At 37.9% G+C, this 13,982-nt stretch overlaps 1 protein-coding gene across 4 annotated transcripts in view; it reads left to right on the forward strand.

The window, feature by feature from the left end:
• cald1a (caldesmon 1a) overlaps positions 1-4,401 on the forward strand; it is an 89,259-nt gene extending 84,858 nt beyond the window's left edge. For all 4 annotated transcript variants that reach the window (XR_005279888.1, XM_038275977.1, XM_038275979.1 and 1 more), the window contains 2 exons: positions 1,105-1,141; positions 4,127-4,401. Coding sequence is in view for 3 of the 4 variants with exons in the window: in XM_038275977.1 (XP_038131905.1) it covers positions 1,105-1,141; positions 4,127-4,140 (51 nt within the window). In the remaining variant the exon portion in view is untranslated. The remainder of the gene's footprint in view (positions 1-1,104; positions 1,142-4,126) is intronic.
• The last annotated feature ends 9,581 nt before the right edge of the window (positions 4,402-13,982 follow it).

A 13,982-nucleotide genomic window follows, 5' to 3' on the forward strand; every position in this document is an offset into this window, starting at 1 on the left:
TGACTGGTGTTCCCACTTTTCATGGGTGGATTTGTCACATCACTGCTCCAGCTTCTGATGGCCGCAAATCACAGCTCTCTGCTCAGCTTCACTGAATGTTTTGTCGCTTGAACTGGTGAAAGTTTTAAATGTTTTGTTTTTTCCAATATGGCTGGGATGTCGTTTCAGAATAAATCTGATCAAAGCAAATATAAGGTTTTCAGTATTTACACACTTAGACTTCTCCTGATTGTTGCTTTGCTTTGCACACCAATATGTTTCAGATCATTAAACTAATTTCTTAAGAAAATAAAAGCTTAAATCATAAATTAACTATAAAAATATAATTTGTTAATTCATCACCTAACCATAGCCTGATAGATCCATCTTTTGGTCTGGAAATAGTAAAAACTCTATTCTAAGCTCTTATTTTACCATAGTGAGATGTCCAACAGGAAAGACACAAAAGCTTCCATTCCTTTTTTTAGGATAAAAACCCCAAGAACTCAAAGAAACTTTTCAATGTTACCAAAATCAAGCTGCTTTGTTGCCTCGAGGTCTGGTGACATGCTGTTATTTATGAAATGCTGCTTGGCAGAAAGTCCTAAAAGAGAAGGACATTGATTTGTGTAGTAAAGCTGCAGGAAATTGGTACCTGGTACACCAAAAAGGTCAACTTTGAATACTTTACTAAATATAATGAAGTTTATGTAGTATTTTAGTTTAAGGCAGAAACTGGAAGGTGTGGGTTTGACATCTCTCTGTAAGTTAATGTTCAAAAAAGCCTCCAATTTGACTGAATTGAACATACTCCTGCATAAAAGGATGAGTTCATAGTTTTCAACAGCAGTTACTTTTTAAGAAGGATTATTGATAGTTTTGTCCACTAAATCGTTGCTTTGACGTACTGAAACATTTAAAATTATGAAAACAGAAAAATAGGTAATTCTGGAGTTTGTAGGTCCTAGACTGAGGTTGGGGCTTTGCCAGAGCCAGGTATCGGTTGGTAAACACTTCATTAGACTACAATGTGATGCTTTTTGCTTAGTGGTTCTGGTATTTTTTATTTATTTATAATCTTATCTTTGCTGCATCGTAACCATATTTTTGTGATGTTTTTGGCAGATGGCAGGCAGAGGAGAGGCCAAATCAGTTGCTAACGGTGAGTAATAACAAGACATTAGTTTTAGCTTATTTCTGCAAAGGAATTTTGCATGAGACATTTGAAAATATCTTCAGGATTTGTTTTTATTAGTGCTGTCAATCGATTAAATTTTTTAATCGCGATTAATCGCATCAATGCCTGAGTTAACTCGCGATTAATCGCATTTTAATCGCACATTTTTTTCCTGATTGAAAATCATTTAAATACTCTCGATGACATACAAAAAAATACATACAGGCTAGGTTTGTGCCAATGTTCTTTTTTTAAAATGAAAACAGGTCACAGATACTGATTTATGCCATAGAAACATATGGCAAGAAGATGGGGAGGCATGTAGCAAAAAATAACAAATATGTAGCCAAAAAAAAGGCCCTGAAAACAGGCTGATGTAAAAGACAGTCTTTACAGTTAATACAGTCTTTTGAACAAAGACAAGCATTTTACCCTACCGCTATAAAATGCAGTAGAGTTAACATTAGATGTTAATTAACCAAGGTAATAATGAACAATTTTCAATCAATACATCAAAATCAATAGACCGACATCACTAGATGAAGGTAGTCTATGCTCTCTAGAAAGTTACTTTTCAGCCTCTTAACAAAAATGAGAACACACACACACCCACTCACCCACACACAGACACACCCACCCACACACACACACACGCGATACTGACCTGTTGCGTACACAGACGGCAAGAGGGCTGCTACGAGATTCCATTTCACCTCAGTAATCAGTTTTCTCAGCGTATTTCAGGTTGCTACTAGTTACCAGACACTCAACTTGTTTGTTGGTGGTGGGGCTTAAAGAAAAGGCACTAGCGTCACCCAGTGTATGCGCGTCTTTTTCCCTTGAGGAGCTCGCTCTGGAAGCCTATGAGAAATGCATACACTGGGGGAAAATAGCCCCGCCTTCCCGCAGGCTGCAGCGGGATGTACTTGGAAAAATTGTACCATAAAACCACATAGCGTTAATCTCACGTTAAAAAAATTATCGCCGTTAAAATGGCCTCGCGTTAACGCGTTAATAACGCGATAATTTTGACAGCACTAGTTTTTATATCAAACAACTACCAGCAAAAACTATGTATGATGCATCACTGTTATGGAAATCCAGGCTATTGTGCTTTTATTAAACGACAAGCCAGCATTAGAGCACATTTAGCTACTACAGGAGCCAATTATAAAAGCTTTTAACATCGTTGGAGTTTGAAATTGCCAGCCTATTTATTTAATATTCTTGCTGTCATTTATGCATTTCTAATATATTCATTATATTTATATTAAAATAAGCACAAAAAAAAACAGCGGCCGTTGTGACAACAAATCTCATAATGCTTTGTGAGGAGAGCTCTCCGCTCAAAGCGTTCCGGGATATATCTGCTTGTCTAGTGACCATGGATGATCACTTTTTCTCAAGGTGCATTGTGGGAAATTTTGAGCCCACTACTTTTCCATTCACTAGACATTTGGAAACTCATTTAAAATGGCGTAATCACTATATAGTTCCTTATATAGTGATTAGGGCGAACATACAGGCACAGCCCAAATATGTCCACCTTTATAAGCTGCCTGTTCCAACTGAACCTTTGTTATCCTTGTTTCACCTTTAATAACTCCTGTCAGATTTACAGAACACATTATGTTATAAAATAATATCTTATGACAGAAAAAGAACTAATAATATTTAATAAACACAACCCAACTCTGTAAGCCATGCTAAAATGTCAGAGCACCAGATTTTTGTGGCACCCCCGTTTTTTTAACTAAGCTGTCAATTTACTTTCTCTAACAAAAGGGCGTTGAAGTGTGCATTGATGTTTTCTAAAGTACTACCCTTTCCTGCTTTTTTGCTTTGACCTTTCTGCTACATGTGTTAAATTGTCACCTGAGCTTTGATTTACCCAGCACCATGTGTCCTTAAAGCATAAACTGCTCACACCATAGCCCTCCCTGCGGTCTTTTCCAGCATGCCATTTGGCCTTTTGTTAACTCCACAGCCTTTTAGGATGCCACCTAAACATTGCTTGCTATTTTAGAGTCAGATCGGAGTGCAGTCTCCTTCCTTCACCCCCCAGCAGACAGGAGGGAACTTTGACCTTGATGGATTCTGTACGTGTCGATGTAACGTGCCACTTGTTCAGTGCACACATGCACATGCAGCTTCTATAAACACACTCTGCAGCCATCGTGACGCCACTCAAACCTTTTAACTTTTTCACTCATGCACAGCTCCACTTTTGCTGCTCTAGACCCGATAAGTGTTAAAAGCGGAGCTCCTGCCAGGCTGGTTTTGTCACATTAATGGCTGGTATGTTGCAGATTAGTGCACCATTTCAGGCTGACTTAGAGGATGATGGAGGATTTGTACAGATTTCAGAATTCTTACCCAGAGCTGGCTGCAGGACCTTAAGGATGCAGGCACCGCAAAACACCCCAGTTAGCACCAAATTTCCTAATCAAATGTTAACCTTTTTAACCCATCTTAAATGTATTTTGCAAGCCTGTGTTTGCAAAATTAAAACAAAGTAGCACATATTGCTGGAAAAGAAAAATATTTGAAAATTATAATACTAAAGCATGTGTTTGTAAAACTACCTTAGTTGTAAACTTCTGGGTTATGTCTAATTTGCACATCTAGATAATTGAATTTCTTGGGTAGATATCTTCAAAACATATCAGGAAAAATCAATGGTAAAAGGAAGAATCTTCCCAAAATTACAAATGCTCTAAATTTATAAGTGCAAAACAAACGATGGATGCTCTGGATTTTGTTTGTGTATATATGCCATGCTTTTCAAGATTTTGCTTAAGATATGCTTAAGTAAGTGCTGACAGCACACAGCTTTGCCTCCTGAACTCTTCTCTGTGCTCTTTGCTCATTTTGACCCCCGCGTGTCAGAGGATCAGAGCCACTAACCCGCACTTGTCTACAAGACTGTAAACACAGCCACTGATCTACTTGCATCGTGTCTCTCTCCAGGTATGGGACACTAATGTCTTGACGGAGCCACTAAAAATGGGGACCGCGACAATCCAAGATTCTACCTTTTGAACAGTTTTTCCTTTTTATCTCCCTATAAACCAAATGAAATACAGATCCTTACGAGGGGACCACAAAGATCCTGACCTCGCACTGTACTGAAACACCACCATTGTTTTTTCTTTGCCAATCTTAGTACTTTTGCACAATGGGTTAGGCTTTGACAATAATGAAAAAAATGCTGTGAAATTTGGACATTTTAGAACCTAAAAAAATATCTGAATCAAGCGTTAGTATTTTTTTATACTCTACTGGACCGGTTTAAAAGTTCCCACATTCCAAAGAGACGAGTGAAACCACCTCTCCACCTCTTACAGATTACATTCCATCTCTCCTTTATTATTATTATTATTTTTTATTTATATTTAAAGAGACCGCTTCACACTTTGCTATTTTATACTCAGCAGCCACCTGTTCAGGATAGAAATGTAAGCACTTCTAGATTTTAGCTGATTTCACTTGTTTAATGTTTTAACAATAGCAAAGCAAAAGTCTGAGTAATATAAGTTAGCACATGTGACGTTCTGATCATCTTTGTATCATCTATAACATCGCTATGCGCATAGAAGGTATGTTTCGCTTTTTTATTTAGTATCAAAAACTCACCAACAGAGGGTTATATTTGAAGGTGAAAGGGAGTGCTGAATATTTAGAAGGCCATTATGACTTTTATTATTATCCTTGTCATTTTAATTTAAGTTTTAATTTGTTTTATCTTATCTATCTGTTCTTTTTTTAGCTTTTATTGATAAATTTAAACAGTACTGATGAAAAAAGTGGTTGATCTTTACAGATTTCTTCTGTTTTTTTAATTTTTATTGTCGCATCTAAATGTCTCTTTTAATATCAGGTACAGGTGTTATTACTTAAAGGCTGTGATTCATTGCATTTCTTTAGAAAGCTGGAAGCACTTTTACTGCCTTAAATGTAAATGTAAAAAAAGGAAAATGTCTGACATATTTTCGCCTACTTCATGCCGTCAAAGTCTTTATAAAATCCAATCAAAGGAAATGGAAGAACTGATAAGAAACAGTGTTATTATCCATTCAAACTACCTAGAGTTTAACATGGTGGTGGTAGTATGATGGTCTGGTTTCTTTTTTACTTGGTTCAGGAGGTAAAAGTTCTGCTTTCGAGTAGAAAACTGCTCACCAACAACTCCATATCTAAATGTCTCCATGAAACAAATGGTTTTTTTTTTGAGTGGGCTTGTCAAAATCCACACTGTAACGTGACGTTACTCTTCCAGCAACTGAATTCATCAGATTTGCAAAAACTTCTTAATAGCTGTATCCAAAAAAAACAAAAAACACTCCACGTGTCATTTAAGTGCAACATTAAATCTTAAAACAGAATGAATCTCTAAAGATGCAAACTTTTTCTTAGCAGCACTGTAAAAAAAAAAAAAAATATTCAGACAAAATCTTCTTACATTCCTCTGAATGCTCGTGGTGCCTTCTCTGCTTGAAGCTGTCCTGTACAGAAAAAGTGCACGTCATGTTTTGTATTCTGCCTTCTACAGTAATCTCTTAAAAGCTCAAGCAATACCTTAATTAAGGGCATGCTATGTAATGTCGCTGTCACACCTTGACCATTTAGCCAGGGTATGCCGACATCCCAGAATCTTCTAAAATGCTGGCATACGCTGAACTTTCTATGCATTTTTTCAGTTTTGGGTGAATGCATAGAGTATTCATAACGAGTCCAGAACTTATGTCCAACGACAGCCTAACTTGTCCTGCAGGTTTTAGAGGTTTCTCTGCTTTAGCACAGCTGATTCTGATTATTGCAGTTCAGCAAAAGCCTGTTAATCAACTATCAATGTAAAGCAGCTGTGCTGGAGCAGGGAAACCTCTAAAACCTGCAGGACAGCGGCCCTCGAGGAACGACTTTGGAGATCCCTGGCCTAACTTATGCATGATGCACGGCAGCGTAATGCTCATCATATGACACAAGCATGAAGGGGGTAAGGAGACGCTCAGCCTATATAAAAAGTACAATAAGAAGATTTCTCTAAACTCCGCAGTAACTGTATTACCTTGCTTCTGTTTACGGCCAAAAAATAAATAAAAAGAAAGAAGGTTTGCAGCCGCAGCAGATTCAGCTTTATGTCTGCTAGGAAGCTTGTTGGTCGAGGCTGTCGGTGTGAACGCAGGGAGGATCCATTTACACTCACCTTCTTGCTCAGCCTATGATGGGGATAATATGAGCTGGATAAGTTAGCATTACTTATGAGTAACTTACAAGTAACCTTTCTCAACGATCACATAACGTATGTCCTACGTATGAGCATAGAAATGTTGAGCATGCTTGCATATTTGCCGTATGTAAACATGCCAGCATGCCCATAACATACAAAACTGATGTATGCCAGCGTTTTTGCCAAATTTTTTATACGTCAACATCACCTGACTAAATCAAAGTATGACAGCGGCATTAAAAAAAGAATAATAAAAAAAACAGGCTGCCCAAAGCATGTAATGAGTTAGCAGTTTAAGGATATTTACCACTATGTAAAACCTCTCGCCTTACGATTGCAAAGATGTTTTCATCAGCTGAGAAATGGATCACAGCAAAGGTTATTTGATTTTATGTTTTTGTTTTTTTTATCCGTTGTGTTTTTTAGTAGCTTGTATCTGGGATTAGTACATGAACGGTTTGTCAGGGCATTAAATTGGTTAACGTTTCTGCTCAACAGTCTGACAATCACATTCCTTTGGCTCCTGAAAAGAGCAGGGGAGCTTGACCAAAATATTTTTTAAAGAGTTAATTAATGTGACATTTTATGTTTTTTTTTAATAAGGTCTTTTTATTGTGCTGTATTTTTTTTTAAACTTTGTGTCCTTTTTTTATGTTTTTTATGCTTTTTTCATTTTTTTTTAATCATGCACTTGTTTGTGTAGCTCCAAGCCTATGCAACACACACATCTGTAATCGTATCCTACTCTGCATCTCAATGTCCCAACATGGATGGATGTTTGTAACATTGTACCTTCGACTTAAATGCAACAATAAAGACATTGAGGTATTCTAGTTCAAGTGTCTTTGATTTTAATTGTCTGGTATTTGTTCTACATTTAACTTCAAGCTTTTCTTTATAAAGTATCTATAAACCTTTTAGAATATCCTGATGTTAACTCTGTCTGGAGGAGTCTTTGTTTTTTGTTGTTTTTTTTTTGTTTTTTTTTTTGCGGCATTTTCCAGGTAAGGAAAAAGAAAATAAAACTGCAAAATGTTTGTAATTCAAGAATTAATGCTTATTCCATTTTTCTTTCATATTTCCTCCCTTCTTCATGTCCTTCCCACCTTACTTCCTCATGTTCCTCATTTCCCCTATTATTTTATTTTTATCCTTAGTTATCTCTGTTATCTTTCCTTCTTTGTATTCATTTCTTTCCTTCTTTTATTTCTTTCCTTCTTTTGTCTTTCCTACCCTTCCTTGATTACCTTCCATTCTGTTTCTTTCCTTCATTGTTTCCATCCTGCCTCCTACCTTCCTGTCTTTTGTCCTCGCTCCCTTTACTTTGTCCTATATACCTGTTTTCCTCATATTTAGCCTTCCTTAATTATTTCAGTTCTTTCCTTCCTTGTGTTCATTTCTTTTCTACCCTTCCTTAATTTCCTTCCTTCTTTTCCTTCCCTGTGTCCTCCTTGTCTTTTATCCTTGCTTCCTTCCTTCTATCCATTAACTCGAACTTCTGTTCCTCTTTCCTTGTTCCTTGGTTTTCTCTTCCTTGTGTATTTCCTTTCTTTGTTGCATCTTTCCTTTGCCCTACTTTTTTTCGCCAGATGAAGAAAAAGGCCACAACACACTGAAGTTTATGTACTACACTAAGATTCATTTTACAAAATGAGAACTCCGGAGATCAAAGTATAAAAATACATACATTTCTACTGGAAAACTGAACTTTAAGATTAAAAAAAGAAACATGGACTACAATTAAAATCTACTGATGCTTAACTCTTAACTTAGATATTCATTGTTTTCTCTTCATTAAACCTCAAAGAATAGAATGTATTTATGTCCATCAACATCATTATTGCCTTTAAATCATTTTCTCAAAACATTTTTCTTGAAAGTAAAATGACTGCTCTTTGGGGAGACTATTTCAGTGGCAGGAAAGAAATGTGTTTTGTTATATTATTGTTATATTTATCTCAACATAATGATTGTTGGAGCATAATTAACAATATAGACATTTATACAGTTTTGTTTGACGGCAATATTTGTGAGACCCTCCGCTCATTAAAATGCACTGAAAACTTTGCTGTTAACAATTAAGAAAGCACAAAACAATATAATTGAGTTGTTGGATTATGATTTTACTTTCTATGTAACCCTTTTGTTTCTTTAATTGCTTTTACCTTTTTATATAAATGGCGGGAAAAGGGTGATGTTTGTGTATTTTGATCTATTCCAGCGGAAATGCCTAGTGTTGGCTAACCTGCTTAAGTTAAATAAGTTTAACTAAAGCCAGTTATTATGAAAGATATCCTAAATTAATTTTAATTTAGTTTAATGTGCATTGTGGAGTATTTTTTGGAGTATATTTTGAGTTACCAGAAGCATTTCTTCTCTAGCTTTAGTTAGCCTGCTTTGATAGTCAATGTGATGGTGAAAGGCTGACAAATAATTTCCTTTATCAACTGTCTGCCTTCAGCCACTCTGTAATTTGAGTTTTTTCATAAATAAAATATTGTTTATTTTGTTTTTTGGTATCTCAGGTCCTAGATTTTCACTGCTTTCACTTGGTTTTAGAACTAATTATAATTGAACGTTATTGATCTCACATTGGAGATATTGCCCGATCCCCTTGGGGAGCAGTGGGCTGCCATTGTGCGGCATTCGTGGAGCAGTTTGGGGTTAAGGGACCCAGAATGGAAGCTCTGGGGATCGAATGGCAACAAGGGTAATGGCAACAAGCGCACTACTCTAACCAGTAGGCCAACACTCCCCAACTAGTGATATACAGGTGCTGGTCATAAAATTAGAATATCATGAAAAAGTAGATTGATTTCAGTAATTCCATTTAAAAAGTGAAACTTGTATATTATATTCATACATTACATACAAACTCATATATTTCAGATGTTTATTTTGTTTAATTTTGATGATTACAAATGACAACAAATGAAAATCTCAAATTCATCATATCAGAAAATTAGAATATTGTGAAAAGGTTCAAAATTGATGGCCCCTGGTGCCACACTCTAATCAGCTAATTAACTCAAACCACCTGCAAAAGCCTTTAAATGGTCTTTCAGTCTAGTTCTATAGGCTACACAATCATGGGGAAGACTGCTGACTTGACAGTTGTCCAAAAGACGACCATCGACACCTTGCACAAGGAGGGCAAGACACAAAAGGTCATCGCTAAAGAGGCTGGCTGTTCACAGAGCTCAGTGTCCAAGCACATTAATAGAGAGGCGAAGGGAAGGAAAAGATGTGGTCGAAAAAAGTGTACAAGCAAGAGAGATAACCGCACCCTGGAGAGGATTGTGAAACAAAACCCATTCAAAAATGTGGGGGAGATTCACAAAGAGTGGACTGCAGCTGGAGTGAGTGCTTCAAGAACCACCACACACAGACGTATGAAAGACATGGGTTTCTGCTGTCGCATTCCTTGTGTCAAGCCACTCTTGAACCACAGACAGCGTCAGAAGCGTCTTGCCTGGGCTAAAGAGAAACAGGACTGGACTGCTGGTGAGTGGTCCAAAGTCATGTTCTCTGATGAAAGTAAATTTTGCATTTCCTTTGGAAATCATGGTCCCAGAGTCTGGAGGAAAAGAAGAGAGGCACTTCATCCACGTTGCTTGAAGTCCAGTGTAAAGTTTCCACAGTCAGTGATGGTTTGGGGTGCCATGTCATCTGCTGGTGTTGGTCCATTGTGTTTTCTGAGGTCCAGGGTCAACGCAGCCACATACCAGGAAGTTTTAGAGCACTTCATGCTTCCTGCAGCTGACCAACTTTTTGGAGATGCAGATTTCATTTTCCAACAGGACTTGGCACCTGCACACAGTGCCAAAGCTACCAGTACCTGGTTGAAGGACCATGGTATCCCGGTTCTTAATTGGCCAGCAAACTCTCCTGACCTTAACCCCATAGAAAATCTATGGGGTATTGTGAAGAAGAAGATGCAATACACCAGACCCAACAATTCAGAAGAGCTAAAAGCCACTATTAGAGCAACCTGGGCTATCATAACACCTGAGCAGTGCCACAGACTGATCGACTCCATGCCACGCCGCATTGCTGCAGTAATACAGGCCAAAGGAGGCCCAACTAAATACTGAGTGCTGTACATGCTCATACTTTTCATGTTCATACTTTTCAGTTGGCCAACATTTCTATAAATCCTTTGTTTTTATTGGTCTTCAGTAATATTCTAATTTTCTGATATGATGAATTTGAGATTTTCATTTGTTGTCATTTGTAATCATCAAAATTAAACAAAATAAACATCTGAAATATATGAGTTTGTATGTAATGTATGAATATAATATACAAGTTTCACTTTTTAAATGGAATTACTGAAATCAATCTACTTTTTCATGATATTCTAATTTTATGACCAGCACCTGTACTTTGCAATAACCCTGTTTACTTGAGCTCTAACCTTTAATCCAGATTTTTCCTTATTCTCTGCAATAACTCCCCCCACCTCATGAACAGTATTTGAAGGCAGTATTTTGGTCCAGGTACCTCTCATCTGACTTTGTGTCTCCAACAATAGAAGCAAACGTCCCGACCAGTCATAGCAAAGACATGCAGTCACGAGACCCCCGGGGCTGTATTAAGTTTGCCATTTGTTTGGAAGAGGGAATGATTGGACTAGTATTTGCCTGGATGTAGAGGCGTAAAACGGTACTTGCTGTAAATACCATTGTTTCTTCAGGGGACGCGCAGTGTAAGAGGTAAGCGTTCATCAATTTGACCTCAGAGACAATTAAAGCCGAACATGACCTCTAAAAGATGACTTGTACAATGTTGGTATGGTTTTAATGATAAAGGAAAGTAGTGTAAATCTTATACTAACTCAATTTTACTCGCAGTTTCACATAGCTGGGAATAAACGTATAACTGGATCCGATGTGGCCTAAGACGGCTCAAAAGGGGATTTTCTTCATGCTTTTGTTCTGAGTGCTTCATATGTTGCTGAAGAAGGTGCTAAGCTCGCCCCTGAGACCGTTGTGTTGGTGACATGCTTTGCAGGCTTTGGCTTAATGCTGCTTAATGCTGAAAGCAGCACCAGCAACATTCCTGCCACTGTCGGTCGGTGTGCTGTTCCACAGTTCCAGCCAAACACCAACTGACCGCATTCATTAAAGCTAATGCACATTCGATACCCCGGTCACAGGGGGATTTCACACATTCCAACCACTGCTTTTCCACACTCAGATTTATTGAATGCATGTTCTGTTGTATTCCAAATCACTTCTGTGTTTTTACTAAAGATGTTCTAATCTGGTTTTATCCAAAAGGGATCCTAATTAATACCACAATTTAAAAACACAGTAAAGAGAGACATTACTAAGCCTATCTAATCAGGGAAACTTTGTCGTTTCAAAACAAATCTGTGTCTTAAAGTCCAGATCAGCTCCACCTAAGCCCTATTGTTGTAAAAGCGTCCCCCATATTGACAGCTGGCTGTCAAACCAGCAGCAACAGAAATAGCCCGCTGAGCGTTGGACCCTGCCCACCGATTTAGTTCCGAACGGACGAGGTGGCCATTGTTTGGAGGAGCTGCTCCACACCTGTTCTGGAGCCCGTCCTATTATTCTTAAAAATAGACCCTCGCTCTCCCCTTCACTCTGCAGCCATTCTGACATTGGGTTTTATGATCCTGTGATTTATAAGCCTGTGGAAAAAAAAAAAGCTGTAAATGAAATGTGTGCAATCAAATTCTGACATCTAATCCAATGACATCGCTCTGTGATTCAGTCTGCTCCTGCTGACCTTGAGCTCAAGCGTTCAGATGTCATTGCTGCGCTTGGATCAATAGTTAAAGCACCTCTGCTAAAGAAAAACATAGACTGCATATAAAACGTAGAATAGTTATAGTTGGAACAAGGTGAAATCTTTAAAACTACATTTTGTTTTCTCAGACTTTGCAACCTTTGATCATTATGAAAGTGCACTAATATTTTTGGGGTTTTTCCATCATAGTGTCCATATACCTAGCTACAAATGACCAGCTACTGGTTAAAATACTTGATAAATTGAAACTTGTTCAATTGCATTATGTTCAAATTGGCTTAAATGCAGCATTCTCAATAACCCTGCTTCCTTTGGCAAGGAAAGAGGAGCTAAACGCAGGGGAATAAATGCTGCAAATATAACCAGGGTGGTGGCTCACCTTTCAACATTACTTAAAGTGAAAACATAATCATTGGCATAATTCTTATTGAGAACCTGTGGGTAAAAAAGATGTTAAAGGAGACCTTTACTGATTCTTTTTATCTAATCTGACAGAGCTTAAGCAACCTAAAGTATAGGAATAACTTCCATTTCATACACTTGAGTATTATACCTACCTGCATCTGCAAAAAACAAAACAAAATTTAACCTGGAAAAATCTATATTTAATTCCTGCTCATTGATTTTTGTGAAGCAAAATCTTAAAACGAGAAGAAAACAAAATCCCTTCACATTTACAAAAGGCTGTGAGGTGAAAAGCATTGAAACGGTGGTGTTAAGGAAGCCGATAACTGGCTAAAACCGCCGTTTCAAAGCTGTCTCCGGTAGCTGAAAAATGATTTACCGGCCTGTGCATCAATAACACCAAACCCATGTCTTCAGAAGCATCCGTGGTCCCTTAAAAGATTCATGCAGTCCCTGCAGTTTCAGCACCACTCAGGCCTCAGTCAGCTTCCTGCAGCCTCGATCAGCGCCAAGAGGAAATGACTGCGGATTAGGCCCAGAGCTGCTGAAAGCCCCGAGTACCTGTGGTGGAGTCGTCTGTGTTCCAACCTCACAGCATATGCAGCCAGGATATTTTCCCTTTCTTTTGTTTTGTTTTTTTGTTGTTTGCACAATGATAAAAGCTTTTGAAAGCTGGAGAAGAGAAGAGACATCTGTCAAGGGCTTGTTGAAACAGATTCCCTCTGATTAAAAAGAGGGTATCAGGTAAACAATCGCTGCAATAAAGCATCTGAGAAATTAGTTTGGTGTGACTAATCAGATGCAGAGAAATCTTAAAATGTCTGAAAAATACGATAAATGGTTTGAGACCACCGCCTGTTCTCATTTTTTGCTTTGTTTTTTTTTTCTCTTTGATTAAAGCAGCTGTAAGCCAAAATGTCTGACGAAGCAGTGGAGGAAGTTTTAGAAGAAGTTGTAGAGGAAGAAGTTGAAGAAGTTGTAGTGGAGGAGGTGGTGTGAGTAAAACATATTCCTATAACAATAAAAGAAACCTCATACTTTCTCTGATCGTTTCAAAGCTTTTCCTAATTTCTTTTCAGGGAGGAAGGCAAGTAACGACTTCTGGAGTATTTTGATGCTTCTTTTTAAAGGAAAAAAAAAGGAACTCGTCACTTGGAGCTTCCATTCTTAGACGCGGCTGACCTGATTATGTCAGCTCGCATAGCAGCAGGAAGGGGAAGGCTCGTGCATGGCTTCACGTGTGCAGTCTCTTTGTTGCATGTCTGCTGTCAGTGAGGAGACATGAAGAAGGCAGGGTGTTTCATCTGGAATGCTATAACTTCACCTGTCAACACCTGAAATCATTTCAGCCCCTTTATTGCTACACTAACAGCAAATGTTGTGATAGTTTTTTTAAGCAAATTAACTAGATGC

Source organism: Cyprinodon tularosa, unplaced genomic scaffold (assembly GCF_016077235.1).
Source record: "Cyprinodon tularosa strain WSP-4 unplaced genomic scaffold, ASM1607723v1 ctg986, whole genome shotgun sequence".
NCBI lineage: Eukaryota > Metazoa > Chordata > Actinopteri > Cyprinodontiformes > Cyprinodontidae > Cyprinodon > Cyprinodon tularosa.